This window comes from Scyliorhinus canicula, chromosome 3, assembly GCF_902713615.1.
Source record: "Scyliorhinus canicula chromosome 3, sScyCan1.1, whole genome shotgun sequence".
Classification (NCBI taxonomy): Eukaryota; Metazoa; Chordata; class Chondrichthyes; order Carcharhiniformes; family Scyliorhinidae; genus Scyliorhinus; species Scyliorhinus canicula.
In genome coordinates this window covers 148117363-148133482 of record NC_052148.1, presented here as the reverse complement: position 1 = coordinate 148133482, position 16120 = coordinate 148117363, and the positions used below count along the sequence as shown (strand labels likewise).

General features: G+C 44.1%; 1 protein-coding gene across 3 annotated transcripts in view; it reads left to right on the top strand.

Annotated features, from left to right (window-relative positions):
- The window catches only part of rbpjb (recombination signal binding protein for immunoglobulin kappa J region b), a 123335-nt gene that overhangs the window by 83077 nt on the left and 24138 nt on the right, over window positions 1–16120 (top strand). For all 3 annotated transcript variants that reach the window (XM_038791452.1, XM_038791453.1, XM_038791454.1), the window contains 2 exons: window positions 6297–6471; window positions 8928–9065. In XM_038791452.1, the coding sequence (XP_038647380.1) occupies window positions 6297–6471; window positions 8928–9065 (313 nt within the window). The remainder of the gene's footprint in view (window positions 1–6296; window positions 6472–8927; window positions 9066–16120) is intronic.

Here is a 16120-nt window from a genome sequence, read left to right as displayed (position 1 = left end):
GCACATTGCTGTCTGAAATTGATTTGTTGATCAATTGCTCATAGGTATGGAAATCAAAAGTGGGTAGTGAAGGCAACCTTAGCAATTGGCCTTGAATGTCTATTATGCAGGGAGCAGCAGGATAGTCCAGGGTAATATGGCATTGCTTTGCTTACGTCGGAAGCTTGGATGTTGCTACTATTTTCCAGAAAAGTCTGAAGGATTATCTCTCCAAATGGTCCCCTAAGGGTTGTGACGAGAATATAAACCATTGAGGAAGCATCGGCAAAATCTGGCTTCTCTGGATGCCTTGAATACACAAACCAGGAGTTAATGTTAAACTTGTGCAGTAGTCTAGTTAAATTGCTTTTGGTGTACAGGTTTAAGGATCCCCTTATAGACAGGAAACAAAGCCACGAGAAGGTGCATCATAAATTCAGCTCAAATGCTATCACAAATCAAAATTGAAGCTATGAAGAAAAGTTTTGACCATTTGCACCATGGCTGAGCAGATCACTGTCTAACCAGAGAGAGATTCTGAAGGGTTTGATTAGGTACATCTCTGGCTTAGTGAGATGTTAAGAGAGCACAAAGATAATCATGGTAGAAGGGATAGTTAGTAAAAAATGACGCGGACAATAACATTCTGCCAGAAACAGTTGGTCTTGCTGCAGAAATGGAGAGAAGCCATAATTTTTTATAGAAAGACATTAGCCAAGAAGAGGGAAAACCTGCCAATCAAGCAACTGCCTGAAGCAGTTTGGACAACACTTTGAGATCTATGAACGATTTATTTTTCAAATAAATTCCACCGCAGCATCATCTTGCAGTGACTTAAGCAGTTGCTGGGAAAGGCGACCAACAGAATAATGGAATTAAGCTAATTGACCTGCGAAAGATTCTAGCACAAATGAGATGAGCTGATTGTGCTGTAACATTCTATAATTAGATATATCCCAGATGTTTCCCTAAATTTGATTTCAATTGAGTGAGTAACATTATACAAAAAATAATCTAATCTTGATTTCCAAATAGAAGCAGTCATGTATGTGCCTATCTTAACATTCAAAATATTTGCAATTATTTGCTACTGTTGTGCCAGAGTGACATGACTGGCTAATCAATGAACTATAGCAAAGGTGACTTGGGAGTTTATAGCTGCTTGTGATGTCACTGCAGTGGAACCTTTATAAAAAGGGAAATTATAAAAACTTTTTTTTTAAATGGTCAATGTTCAAATTGAATACATTTGAGTGTTCTGATGGCATGGATGTAGTAATTGTGTCACTGAACTCCATATTCTTAGACTGTAAGAGTTGTAACATTAACAGGTATGAAAAACTGCTTGAAGTGCTGAGTTTTCCTCCTCTTGGCTAATGTTAATGTACTTCTTAAAAAATGTGTTGCTTTTTACCCAATCTGTAGCAAGATCAAGCAAAGAAATGTCAAGTAGAGGCATAGAGAGCCTCCATTGGGCTCTGATAATTACAATTAGTGAACTAGAATATTAAAGGGAGATGGTGTCTTTGTGGCATTGTTCCTGGACTAGTAACCCAGATGTCCAGGCTAATGCTGTCAGGGCATTGGTTCAAATGCAAGCAGCTGGTGGACAAATGCTTAAAAATATATGGAATTAAAAGCTAGTCTAATGGTGACCATGAAACCAGCAATGATTGTCTGGTTCATTAATGTCTTTATGGAAGGAAACCTGCAGTCATTACCTGGTCTGGGCAAAGTATGATTCGAGACCTATCAAATCCCTACAGTACTGAAGGCCATTTAACCCATCTAGTCTGCACCAACCCTCCAAAAGAGCACTCTACCTCGGCCACTCCCCGCCCTATCCCTGTAATCCCACAGCATTGATTATGGCCAAGGAGAAAATTAGCATGCCAAACCAACCAACCTGCATATCAATGGACTGTGGGAGAAAACCGGAGCACTTGGAGGAAACTCTCACAGACATGGGGAGAACGTGCAAACTCCACACACAATCACCCATTTAACACTTAAATGCTCTCCGAAATGGTTGAACAAGCTACTCGATTGTGTCAAACTACTACAAGTCACAAAGGAATGAAACTGTATTTCCTAACTTGGAACCGATCATGCCACCGGAAATGACGATGGCAAATCCAGCCCCATCAACCTTGGCTGAAGTTTGGGGGCTTGTGCCAAAATTACGAGAGCTCTCCATTTTCGAGCAACAGCCTGATCTAATCATGCTCACCAATTTGTACCTTTGTAGCTAAGGTCCCAGACCATCCTGTTCCACTGGCAGGACAAACCCACCCAGCAGTGGTGTCAGAGTGGTATTCAGTCAAGAGAGTGTTGCCCTGTGAATACTCAACATTTGATTCTGGGTCCCATGAAGTTTCATGGCATCAGATCAAACATGGGCAAGGAAACTCCCTACTGATTATCACCTACTACCATGTACCTCATAGCTGATGAATCAGTAGTACTCCATGTTGAACACCAGTTGGAAGAAGCACTGAGGGTGACAAAGGCACAGAATGTACTCTGGCTGTACCATCACCAAGATTGGCTCAGTAGCACCAATACTGACCAAGCTGGCAGAGTCCTTTAAAGATATGGCTGCTGGACTGGGTCTGTGGCAGGTGGTGAGGGAACCAATTGGAGAAAAACCTATTTGAAATTGTCCTGACCAATCTACCTGCCGCAGATGTATCTATCCTGACTGTTAGCAGGAGTGACCACCGCACAGTCCTTGTGGAGGAAAGGTCCCATCTTCACATTGAGGATACCTTCCATTGTGTTCTGTGGTACTAGCACCGTGCTAAATGGGATAGATTTCAAACAGACCTGGCAACTCCAGACTGAACATCCATGAGACATGTTGGGACGTTTTTTTGTCTTTTTTTATATCCCTTTTTTCCCCAATTAAGGTGCAATTTAGCATGGCCTATCCACCTACCCTGCTCACCTTTGGTTGTGGGCATGAGACCCACACAGACACGGGGAGAATGTGCAAACTTCAGGATCAAACCCGGGTCCTCAACGCTGTGAGGCAGCAGTGGGTTGGGACATTAACAGCAGAATTATACTCGACCATAATCTAATGGGATGGCATAAACCCCACTCTACCATTCCCACCAAGCCAGGGAATCACCCTCTTTCAATGAAGAGTGCAGGAGGGCATGCCAGGAACAATAACAGGCACACCTATTAATGCAGTGCCAACCTGGTGAAGCTACAACACAGGACTGTTTGCATGCCAAACAGCAGAAGCAACATGTGATAGGCAGAGCTCAGTGATCCCACAGCGAATGGATCAGATCCAAGTTCTGCAATCTTATCGCAGCCAATCATGAATATGATAGTTGAACAACTAACCGTACGGTGGAGGCTCCACAAGTACACCCATCCTTAATAATGGGGGAGCCCAGTACAACCAGCAAGGCTGAAGCATTTGCAGCCACCTTCAGCCAGATGTATGGAGTGGATGATCCATCTCTGCCTCCTGAGATCCTTAGAATCACAGATGTCAGTCTTTAACCAATTCTATTCACTGCATGCAACATTAAGAAATGGCTGAAGACACTGGATATTACAAAAGCCATGGGCCCTAACGTTTCAGCATCAATACTAAAGACTTGTGCTCCACTAACCTCGCCCCTTAGCCACTCTTCCAGTACAGTTTCAACAGACATCTATCCTGCAAAGTGGAAAATGTCCTGTCCACGAAAAGCAGGACAAGTCCAACTCAGCCAATTACCACCTCACCAGTCTGCTATTGATCATCAACAAACAAAGTGGTGGGAGGTATCGTCGACAGTGCTACCACGTTGCATTTAGAAATGACTTGCTTACTGACACCAAGGTTGGTTTCCGCCAGGGACACCAGGCTCCTGACCTCATTGCAGCCTTTGTAAAAAAAATAAAATAAACAAAAGACCTGAAGACGAGGTAACGTGAGGGTAAGTGCCTTTGATAGGGGGTGGCAAAGTGGCGAGCACTGCTGCCTCTCAGCGCCAGGGATCCGAGTTCGATTCCGACCTCTGGTGACTGTGCATCCCCATGTCTGCATAGATTTCCTCCAGGTGCTCTCAATTTCTCCCACAGTCCAAAGATGTGCAAGTTAAGTGGATTGGCCATGCTAAATTACCCCTTAGTGTCCGGGGGTTGGGCGGGATTATGGGGATAAGGCAGAGGATTGGGCCTAGGAGGGTGCTCTATTGGAGGATCGGTGAAGATTCGATGGGCCGAATAGCCGCCTTCTGCATTGTAGGAATTCTATGATATGAAGGCAGCTTTTGACTGAATGTGACTGACTTTTCTCAAAAGTCAGAAGTGAGATATTCACTGATGATTGCACGATGTTCAATACATTTAACACTCCTTAGATACTGAAGCAGTCCCTGTCCATATGCAGCAACACCTGGACAACATTCAGATTTGGGCTGAGTAATGTTTGTGCCACACCTAAGTGTCAAGCAATGATCATCTCCAGCAAGAGCGAATCTAACCACCTCTCCTTGACATTCAATTACGTTAACATCATTGAACTCCCCATTGTCGACATTCTAGGCTTTGCCATTGACCAGAAATTGAACTGGAGCAGCCATATAAATACCATGGCTACAAAAGGTCAGAAGCTGGGAATTCTGTGGCGTACAGCTCTGCTTCTTAATCTCAAGCCTGTCCACCGCAAAGCACAAGTGAGGATTGTGATGGAATGCTCTCCACTTGCATACTCAAGCTCAACACTATTCAGGACAAAGCAGCCTGCTTGGCTGGCACCCTATTTAGCACCTATTCACTTCTTCCACCACCGACACGCAGTGGCAGCAGTTTGCACCGTATACAAAATGCACTGAAACAATTTAGCAAGGTTCTTTCGACAGCACCTTCCAAACCTGTGACCTTGACCATTGGAGGACATGGGCAGCAAATGCGTGAGAATGACATGCGCAGAGGATGGATCCCTGTGTAAGAATGTTACATCGCTTGAAGACTTCAAACTTTGCATCTTTATTGAATCATCTGGGAGCTTGGGGAGCCAAAAGTTCCATATTGCTTTGTCCATGGCAATGCCTCAGCCAATCAGAGTTGAGTTACCAAACTAATAGCACCCTTTTCACCAGTAGTGTAAATTGTTGTGGTCGTTTGAAATTTGACATTCTTGATCAGTGCAACATGCCTCTCTTTTCAACAATATTGCAGAAAGCTGATATATAAGACTAACTTAATCTTTCAGTTTCATAAATGGGTAATTTCTTGAGTGCATATGTTTTTTGAGATTTTGAAGATTAATCTCACCACGTTATTAGGCTAGTTGTTGCCTTGGATCAGATTGAATCTGATGAGGCTGGTAAATCCAACAGATGTGACAACCATTTGGTTAGGAACCCCATATGCATCATAGATCTCGCCTCCAAAACTGGTGTTCCTGGATCTATAACCAGCTTGTTTTGAGACTTTCTTAATGCCTAATGCGCACTGTCATAACCATATATGTGAACGTTCACATTTCAAACTATTACAGCCAGCTGGTGCACCAAACCATGTCGGTTTTTATTCAATTTCTAGTTCGTTTTGAGTTATGTCAATATTTAATAATTTTCATGAGGGATTTGTAGATTCTTGATGAACAGGGAGTTGACAGTTATTGTGGGTAGGCAGAATGTGGTGTTGAGGCCATAATCAGATCAGCCATGATCATACTGGGTGGCGGAGTGGGCTTCAGTGCTGAGTGGTCTACTCCTTACTCTTATAATGTTACCTTGGTTCAGTGTATCAAATCTACAAAAATGGGGTTCAGTTGAATTATCACCCAGAAGTTTTGTGTGGAGTGTAAAACAATTTTATTAAGTTTACCAGATGTTACTTAAATGTAAGATGTATACACATGCCTTTGCATGGCAATGTGCTGCCAAGAAAGGTCAAAGAAGCTGATCAAAGTTCGAGGAGCAGTTTGTGGCATGTCAAAGTCTTAGTTACACTTGATTTTACTCACCCCTTCCTTTACTTTGACATAACTGGTCACACAGTGGATGCTAATTCATTTTCTTCTCGCCCCTGGACTAAGTGTTCATTTAATCCAATTCCACCCACTAATTTGAAAGCACTTGTACCTCATCCTACAAGAAGCAGTGTAGAGTATTTATGTCCACATTTTGCCTTCTGTAAAAATGTGTGTAATTCTGCTTTTGTTTTAAACTTTAAATCACGGTTGCAATTTAGAAAACCTGAAATCAGTTTCATGAAATTTCATCTTGTCCCGTCAAATGGGCCATGTTGCTTCCTCTTTTATCTGCTTAATTGTTCAATCTTTTGTTCTTTTACTTTCACAGAACTATTGCACAGCCAAAACATTGTACATATCAGACTCTGACAAGAGAAAGCACTTCATGTTATCAGTAAAAATGTTTTATGGTAATAGTGACGACATTGGCGTCTTTCACAGCAAGCGGATCAAAGTAATCTCCAAACCTTCAAAAAAGAAACAGTCCTTGAAAAATGCAGACTGTAAGTATCTATGCATTTGGTTGCCAAATGTTATATGTCATAGAACTGAGGAAATTGTATACTTCAGGTGTTTTTTTTAAAAGTATGATATTGTGCATAACCTCTCATTGTAAATAAAATAGTTAAGTTCAACAATGAGCATTATTTCATTTGTTTGAGCATTGAATAATATCTCACTCAGAAATAATTTGGTCATTCTATAGCCTCAAGCTTGAGGGTTACTATGAGTACACATATATTAGTCAAAAGTAAATTGTGTACTTTCAAGGGCGGCAGTTTGGTTGGGAGGCGGGACAGGAAAGCTGAACCAGAATGTATTGAAATTTCACATTCAATAAGGTTGGCAAAGCCCTGTAAAATTAGCCATCTCCATCAGAGGGGAAATTATAAAGCTACTTATTTTCAGTGTGTTTGCACAGAACAAAGTTGCACAAGATTTTTATGAGCTAAAGATATTCTACATTGATACAGTACCTGCTGAGCTTCATAGAGCTTGAGATTTCTGCATGATGAATTTGCATCTTTGCTCTGATGGCTGAGTTAAGTAGGATGGAGTACGGTAGTTATCCACAGAAGGGAATATCCAAGGACCCTAACTGATCACAGTGACCAATTATAGAACACTCCAAGCAAAGGCCATGAAATGCGTAATTTGTTCTTGTGTATTTCTACTTCCCCCCCCCCCCCCCCCCCCCCCCCCAATTCCCTGAAATAGTAACTCTTTTTTTTGTTTACAGATACTGCCTGGCCTGAGTATTTCATGTTTTTATTTCCGATTTCCAGCATTCGTAGTATTTTGCTTTTGTAGATCTTGGTTTGTTTTTTATTCTCCTGATGAAATTGTTGACTCTTTACTGGATATGGTCTCACAGACCTGACTTACTTGCTGGTACCTTAACCCAAGTTGTCCATTGTTCATTTTGAGTCTTAGCAGTGGACAATTCTACAGTGGACTGCATAACTGCTGAACCAACCCTATCCTTCCAAAGTCCACATATTTTATTTTATTTCCAACAGAACCTGCTGAATGGTAGTTGGTAATGGGACCAGTAGTTCATTTCTTTCCCTAAACTTGTGGCACTGAAGCCCAATTAAAGTGCTTGTATTAGCTGAGATCAGCTAACTTGCAGATCAAATCTGGGTCCTTCCTGGTCTTGGCTCAGCTATTCATTACTCCAGCAATAGTTGTTGGTGAAAGTCTAAATTTTCAGTTGATAGTTTTTTTTATAAAACAGGACAGAGTAATTGAGAGAAATGGATGAAAAAATATCAAGACATGAATAAGTAGGAAGAGAAGAATTGTAATTAGTAAGTTTGCGGATGACACTAAGGTTGGTGGAGTGGTATATAGTGTTGAGGATTGTCAGCGGATACAGCAGGACATAGATAAGTTGGAGACTGGGGCAGAGAAATGGCAAATGGAGTTTAATCCGGACAAATGTGAGGTAATGCATTTTGGAAGGTCTAACAGAGGGGAAATATATCGTAAATGGCAAAACTCTTGGGAATATAGAAAGTCAGAGAGATCTGGGCGTGTATGTCAACAGATCTTTGAAGGTGGCAACATAAGTGGACAAGGTAGTGAAGAAAGCATACGGAATGCTTGCCTTCATTGGATGGGGCATCGAGTATAAAAACTGGCAAGTCATACTACAGTTGTATAGAACCTTGGTACGGCCGCACTTGGAATATTACGCAGAATTCTGATCGCCACACTATCAGAAGGATGTGCAGGCCTTGGAGAGAGTGCAGAGGAGGTTTACCAGGATGTTGCCTGGTCTGGAGGATGTTAGATATGTAGAGAGGCTGAATAGACTTGGACTGTTTTAGAAAGACAGAGGTTGAGGGGAGCCCTGTTACAAATCTACAGGATTTTGAGGGGCATGGATAGAGTGGATGGGCAGGCACTCTTTCTCAGGGTGGAGGGGTCAGTCACCAGGGCGCATAGCTTTAAGGTCTGTGGGGCAAAGTTTTGAGGAGATGCGCGAGGCAGGTATTTTACGCAGAGGGTGGCGAGTGCCTGGAACGTGTTGCCAGGGGAGGTTGTAGAAGCAGATACTTTAATGGCGTTGAAAAGACATCTTGACAAGCACATGGATAGGATGGGTATAGAGGGATACGTCACAAGGAAGTGCTGAGGATTTTGGCAAACGTTGGTATCGTGACCAGTGCAAGCTTGGAGGGCTGAAGGCCTGTTACTGTGCTGTAGTGTTCTTTAAAGGAAAAGTAATGAAATAGGATTGGGTATTTATTGTAGCTGAAACAAAATTTGCCAGTTTTGACTGTGCAGATACTTAGACATCTTAATAAATGGCTACAATCTAAAATACTTGTGGAATAAATTTTGAGATTTTTATTTGAAAGTTGAGCCTTCAATGAGGTCATACCACCCAACCATTATCTCTGATTATTTTGTTGCAATTTCCTATAATTCTGTTTAATTTTTCTTTTTTTAGTATGTATTGCATCAGGAACAAAGGTGGCATTATTTAACAGACTTCGTTCACAGACTGTCAGTACACGTTATCTACATGTAGAAGGAGGAAATTTCCATGCCAGTTCACAACAGTGGGGAGCATTTTACATCCATTTATGTAAGCAGCCCTATCTTGGTGCACTTTGCTGTGCATTCCTGACTTGTGCGTTATTTTTGTATTATATGTAATTTTAAACAAAGCCATTGTTCTGCAATTAGAAATCTCCAATGCATTTTTAAAAAAAAAAGCATTTTCTAGTAAGAGAAAAAGGTTTTGGGCATTGGGTTGGCTCTTAGAATGTTATCCAATGTATTTATTGATGCAGATCTATTGGAAAACCTGAACAGGGCAGAGTTTTAAGCTGGGAGCCTTTCCCTGTTTGTTACTGAGGTACTGTTGTACGCGAGAAAATTGTTTTTTTCAAGCTTTGTGTTTGCCATGTATGTTGTTCTGACACCCTGGGCTAGTACGCAGTCAATTCCAGCCCCACATGCCCCGGAATCGCAACACAAGTGAATTAAACAATAATTCTTAGAAAAATACCCAAAGTCTTTGGCCCTAGGCTGCCCAGTCACCTGGTTTGTAAATGTAAACATAATTACTGTTTATTTTCAGGTTTCAGGTGTGCTGGGACTGGTGTGCTGCAGGGATCGGTGCTAGATCCTCTGCTGTTCACTCTATATTGATGACTTGGATCGGGTTGTAGGGAATGTGTATGGGTTTGCCGATGACATGAGGCTGGGTGGGAATGCAGGTTGTGAGAAGGGCACAATGTAAGGTGGTGCATAGTGTCTCCATGACTCTGAGTGGATTTTCTCTGGGGGTAGCAGGCAGGTGTGAAGTAGGGGAGGGGGCCAGCAAATCATGCTCGTATGTTCTGGGGTTGTGCGGGGTTGGAGAACTTTTGGGAGGCGGTGTTCGGGACCCTATTGAGGATTGTAGGGGTTGAGGTGAAGCCAGACGCTATGGTGACGATCTTTGGGTTGTCAGAGATGCTGGACGTCGTGGCCTTCGCCTCTCTGATTGTCGGGTGACAGATAATTTTGAATTGGAGGTCGGCTACGCCGCTAGGCAATGTGTATGAATTTCATCAGGCTGGAGAAAATCAAATTTCCCTTAAGGAGGTCAGAGGAGGGCTTTGAGGTACGGTGAAGGCCTTTCATGGCTATATTTGATGAGCTGTTTGTCGAGGGGGGATTAAAAGGGGAAAAATGTACAAACTGTATAGTTTGGTTGGATGTTAAGCTTGTGTTATTTTGTTGAATGTGTTTGGAATAAGATATCTTTTTTTTAAAAACGCACAACATTAAATACAGTATCCTTAAATATCTATTCCCAATTAAACAACAAGAAAAATCCCTCTCCCACAAGCACAGAGTAATACTTGTTTTCTCAAACAGATTTGGCTCCTGTTCGAGCCTCTGCAGTTTCTGTCTGTATATCTTCAAAAAGCTGTTTCACCTGATTTGTTTCAACTTCCCCCTTGTCCTCGGACGTCTGTACTGCTTTAGGTACTATTCTCCTGTGAGAGCAAAAGACCTTACTTGTGGACTTGGTGTTAGCCAGATCAGAACTTGACTCCAAAGCTTTCTCAAAAATGCCTGAATGCCTTAGCTCCACTCAGCAATGACATCATCTCCCCCAAGCTGAAAACACATTAACTTCCCAGGGACCCCCCCCCCCCCCCCCCCCCTAGTCAAACAACAGTGCATTAGCCCAGGCTTTCTACTCTTGATCAATTTCACCTCTGGCTCCTAAAAGCTTTCTGGTCTTGCAAAACAAGATTCTTTTAAAATCATGATCACTGCAGTCAAACACACTCTAACCCTTAATTTGTCAAATGCTTATAATCCAATATATCAAAAATCCTGCATTTGTTACATATATTTGAATCTGGAGCTGCACCCAAGAGTTTCTTTACACCCCTTAATGTGCCTCGTCCCACACTCCTATTCACCTTTGAAATGGAACAGTCTAATGAGCTCCCTTTTCTTGACATGCTAATGGAGCAATCCGCTAATCGGTTTACCTACTACTGTCTACCTTTGCTGGTCAACATACTCATTGGGATTCCTGCAGCTTTGTGAGCTGTAAGATTGGCCTAATCGGCAATCTCAGAAACAGGACTTGAATTAAGGTTCACTTGATCGGTCCCTGGGATACGCAGTTGCCCAATCATGAGAAGCGGAGTAAATTAAGTCTATATTCTTTGGAGAAGAATGAGATGTAATACCACTTAAACATTCAAGGTTATTGGATTTAACTGTTTACATACATTGTTCCTTTGAGCGACGCAATGAGATGGTTTGTGATCTTTTATCTGAATTTGTGCACATCTTCGTTCATTTTCCAAACACCTGCCCCAGATGACCAAGGACGAATGAGGTCCATGTTTCATTCAGTATCCAACCGCTCCTTTTTTTCCCTACAAAGCTTACAGAGCAAATTATTATTTTAAACTTCAAACATTAGACTATTATCCAGCCTTAGTAACTACTTTATTACTTTATTCTTCAGTTATTCATTGAGACTCACTGCTTGCTTAATCATCCGGGTCTGGCTAGCTATCAATTATACAATATAATTGTATACACGCAGGGATAAGTTCTGGGTCCTCTGCTGTTTGTGATTTTCATTAATGACTTGGATGAAGGAGTTGAAGGGTGGGTCAGTAAATTTGCAGACGATACGAAGATTGGTGGAGTTGTGGATAGTGAGGAGGGCTGTTGTCGGCTGCAACAAGACATAGATAGGATGCAGAGCTGGGCTGAGAAGTGGCAGATGGAGTTTAATCCTGAAAAGTGTGAGGTTGTCCATTTTGGAAAGACAAATATGAATGCGGAATACAGGGTTAACAGTAGGGTTCTTGGCAATGTGGAGGAGCAGAGAGATCTTGGGGTCTATGTTCATAGATCTTTGAAAGTTGCCACTCAAGTGGATAGAGCTGTGAAGAAGGCCTATGGTGTGCTAGCGTTCATTAGCAGAGGGATTGAATTTAAGAGCCGTGAGGTGATGATGCAGCTGTACAAAACTTTGGTACGGCCACATTTGGAGTACTGTGTGCAGTTCTGGTCGCCTCAATTTAGGAAGGATGTGGCAGCTTTGGAAAAGGTGCAAAGGAGATTTACCAGGATGTTGCCTGGAATGGAGAGTAGGTCTTACGAGGAAAGGTTGAGGGTGTTCGGCCTTTTCTCATTAGAACGGAGAAGGATGAGGGGCGACTTTATAGAGGTTTATAAGATGATCAGGGGAATAGATAGAGATTTTTCCCCCGGGTGGAACAAACCATTACAAGGGGACATAAATTTAAGGTGAATGGTGGAAGATATAGTGGGGATGTCAGAGGTAGGTTCTTTACCCAGAGAGTAGTGGGGGCATGGAATGCACTGCCTGTGGAAGTTGTTGAGTCGGAAAGATTAGGGCCCTTCAAGCGGCTATTGGATAGGTACATGGATTACGGTAGAATGAGGGGGTGTAGATTCATTTGTTCTTAATCTAGGACAAATGTTTGGCACAACATCGTGGGCTGAAGGGCCTGTTCTGTGCTGTATTTTTCTATGTTCTAATTCTTGATTAATACATGTGAATGATAATAGTATAGAATTTTAAAAGGTTTCTTTAGACCAGTGTTAGTACAAAATATCGTATTGACTGTTTGTTTACTATTGGGAGGCCTAATGGGAAATTTAGCGCCTTTGATGATTGTGATATGTAGCGGACAAATGTGGAGTTAGTCATACTCCAGGCACAATCTTAATTTAACTGTCAGAAGATTGTGCATTTTGGAAGTGCTTTAGTTCTGTGGTAGTTTCTCTTTGATTATGACAAAAGTACTATGTGATTTACATAGTTTATCAAACATAGTTATCTTCAACTATATTTTTCACTTCACTTTGCAGCAGAAATAATTTGTGGATTGTTATTAAATTGAATGTTGCATCTTTCATCCTGTCAAACTTCTGCAGTGGAATGGGACCAGTTGTAAATTATAGGACTGTTTTGTTTCCCTCCTTTTATATGGCCTTCGCTTTTATTTTATATGCTATATGTAGTTTCTGTTTGGGAGCATGTTTACTGTACAAAGTTTGCTGGAAATATTTGTGGAGAACAAAATAATTAACATTTGTTACTAGTGGGCTAGTGCGTGGTCAATTCTGCCCCACTTGACCCAGAGTCGCATCACAGTTGAAATTAACTCTTAATTTTAAAATTATCTGGAGTTTTTGGTCTTTGGCTGCCCAATAACTACAGTCACCAGGTTTGTAAATTTAAATAATTAACTTTTATTAATAACTATAACTAAATAGACAACAAATACAATTAGTTAACTATTTTAATTGCTTCCCCCCCCTCCCCACAGTATAACTCGCCCCACCCTCTATAAGACAGACAAACAGATGGGAAAGAGGGGTGTAAAAAAGAATACTACGAAAAGTAAAAGAATAAAAGTCACTGTTTCAGATGGATGTCATCCAGTTAGATTCTTCTTCAGCCTAGGCATCCTGTAGGATGACATCTTTGCTTTGTCTGTAATAGGTTTCACTGTAGACTTATCAGGGTCTCGATTATCTACAGACAAAAAACAGACAGGAAATATATGGGGGAGAAAGAGTGAGAAACACACAACCTCTCCTCTCAGCGTCCAGGAGCTTTCTCTGCTGAGTCCTCTGAACACCTCCATCTAGAAAAACCCAATTGCTGTCTGTTGCCAGGCAGAGTATTATCCCTGGCCAATCCATTGGCCATCGGCCAACGAATCAAACCAAATCCTTCTGATCTCTCAAGTGCCAGAAGTCTTAGTTCTTCTGTTTAAAATCTAAATCTTCATAGCACAGTGCACTATTTTGCAACTCTTGTGTTTATCAACCCCCGCCCAACTTTGTCTCCATTAATGATTCATGGATCAAAAATGATAATGACAATAAATAAATGACGGAATCAACATTGCAAGTTTATTTCCCAATCTGTGTTCTTTTTTAAAAAATAATTTTTATTGGAATTTTTTACAGAAAATATAACATATAACAACAAACAATGAAATGCAACAAAATAACCCATAACAACTGTAACACCCCCCAGACCGTATCAACACATGTATCACATCCTCCCCAACCCCAACAAGAGAACTTAAAAATAAATTTAAATTAAATAAACAAACATAGTCATCGTCCGTCCATCCCCCTTCCCCCCCTTCCCCCCGGGTTGCTGCTGCTACTGTCCCAGTACCCTATCGTTGAGCCAGAAAGTCGAGGAAAGGTTGCCACCGCCTAAAGAACCCTTGTACCGATCCTCTCAGGGCGTATTTGACCTTCTCTAGCTTAATAAAACCCGCCATGTCATTGATCCAGGTCTCCACGCTTGGGGGCCTCGCATCCTTCCATTGTAGCAAAATCCTTCGCCGGGCTACTAGGGACGCAAAGGCCAGCACACCGGCCTCTTTCGCCTCCTGCACTCCCGGCTCCACCCCAACCCCAAAAATCGCGAGTCCCCAGCCTGGCTTGACCCTGGATCCCACGACCCTCGACACCGTCCTCGCCACCCCCTTCCAGAACTCCTCCAGTGCCGGGCATGCCCAGAACATATGGGCATGGTTCACTGGACTTCCCGAACACCTGACACACCTGTCTTCACCCCCAAAGAATCTACTCATCCTCGTCCCAGTCATGTGGGCCCGGTGCAGCACCTTGAATTGGATGAAGCTAAGCCACGCACATGAGGAGGAAGAATTAACTCTCTCCAGGGCATCAGCCCATGTCCCGTCTTCGATCTGTTCCCCCAGTTCCCCCTCCCACTTAGTTTTCAGCTCCTCTACTGACGCCTCCTCCACCTCCTGCATAACCTTGTAGATATCAGATATCTTCCCCTCTCCGACCCAGACCCCCGAAAGCACCCAGTCACTCACCCCCCTCGCGGGAAGCGAAGGGAATCCCTCCACCCGCCGTCTAGCAAATGCCTTTACCTGCAGATACCTGAACATGTTTCCCGTGGGAGCCCAAATTTCTCCTCCAACTCCCCCAGGCTCGCAAACCTCCCATCGATAAACAGGTCCCTCAGCTGTCTGATGCCCGCTCTGTGCCAACCCTGAAATCCTCCATCAATGTTCCCCGGGACGAACCTATGGTTCCCCCTTAACGGAGCCTCCATCGAGCCCCCCACTTCTCCCCTATGTCGCCTCCACTGCCCCCAAATCTTGAGGGTAGCCGCCACCACCGGAATCGTGGTATACCTCGTGGGAGGGAGCGGCCACGGCGCCGTTACCAGGGCCCCCAGGCTTGTATCTCCACAGGACACCCTCTCCATCCGTTTCCATGCTGCCCCCGCCCCCTCCATCAGGTCTCGGTCTCCCAAACCTCCAGGGATCCACCCCTCCCATCTGGTCCATGAATCCCCTCAGTACTCTGGCCGCCGCCGGTCTCCTACCCGTCCTTGAACTGGACCGGTCCAGTGGGGGATCCAGCCAGAGCCGGCTCAAGGCACCGGCAACTCGGGCAGTCGCCCGGGGCGCCATGTGCTTGGGGGCGCCAGAGACTCGGGTCCCGCGCATGCGCAGTTGGGCTGGTGCCAACCAGCGCATGCACGGTGCCCGCCCTCCCCCAGGGCGCCCCCCCCCTCGGTCCGCCGACCCCTCGGTCCGCCCCCCCGCTCGGTCCGCTCCCCCCGCCCGTCCCCCCCCCTCGGTCCGCTCCCCCCCCCCCCCCCCTCGGGTCCGCCCGCCCCCCCCTCGGGTCCGCCCCCCCCTCGGCCCTGCCCCCCCCAAGGGCGCCGAAGTGCAGCTTGCCCGGGGCGCCAGCAACCCTAGGGCCGGCGCTGGATCCAGCACTGTGTTAAAGTCTCCCCCCATGATCAGGCCCCCTGTCTCCAGGTCCGGAATGCGGCCCAACAAGCGCCTCATGAAGCCAGCATCATTCCAATTCGGGGCATATACATTAACCAGCTTCTCTTCCTGCAGCCTACCCTTCACCATAATATATCTGCCCTCCTTGTCCGACACCACCTCAGCCGCCTAGAACGCCACCCTCTTCCCCACCAGAATTGCCACCCCCCGGTTCTTCGCGTCCAATCCTGAGTGAAAAACCTGCCCCATCCACCCCTTCCTCAGACAAACCTGGTCCGCCACCTTCAAGTGGGTCTCCTGGAGCATAGCCACGTCCGCCTTCAACCCCTTCAGGTGA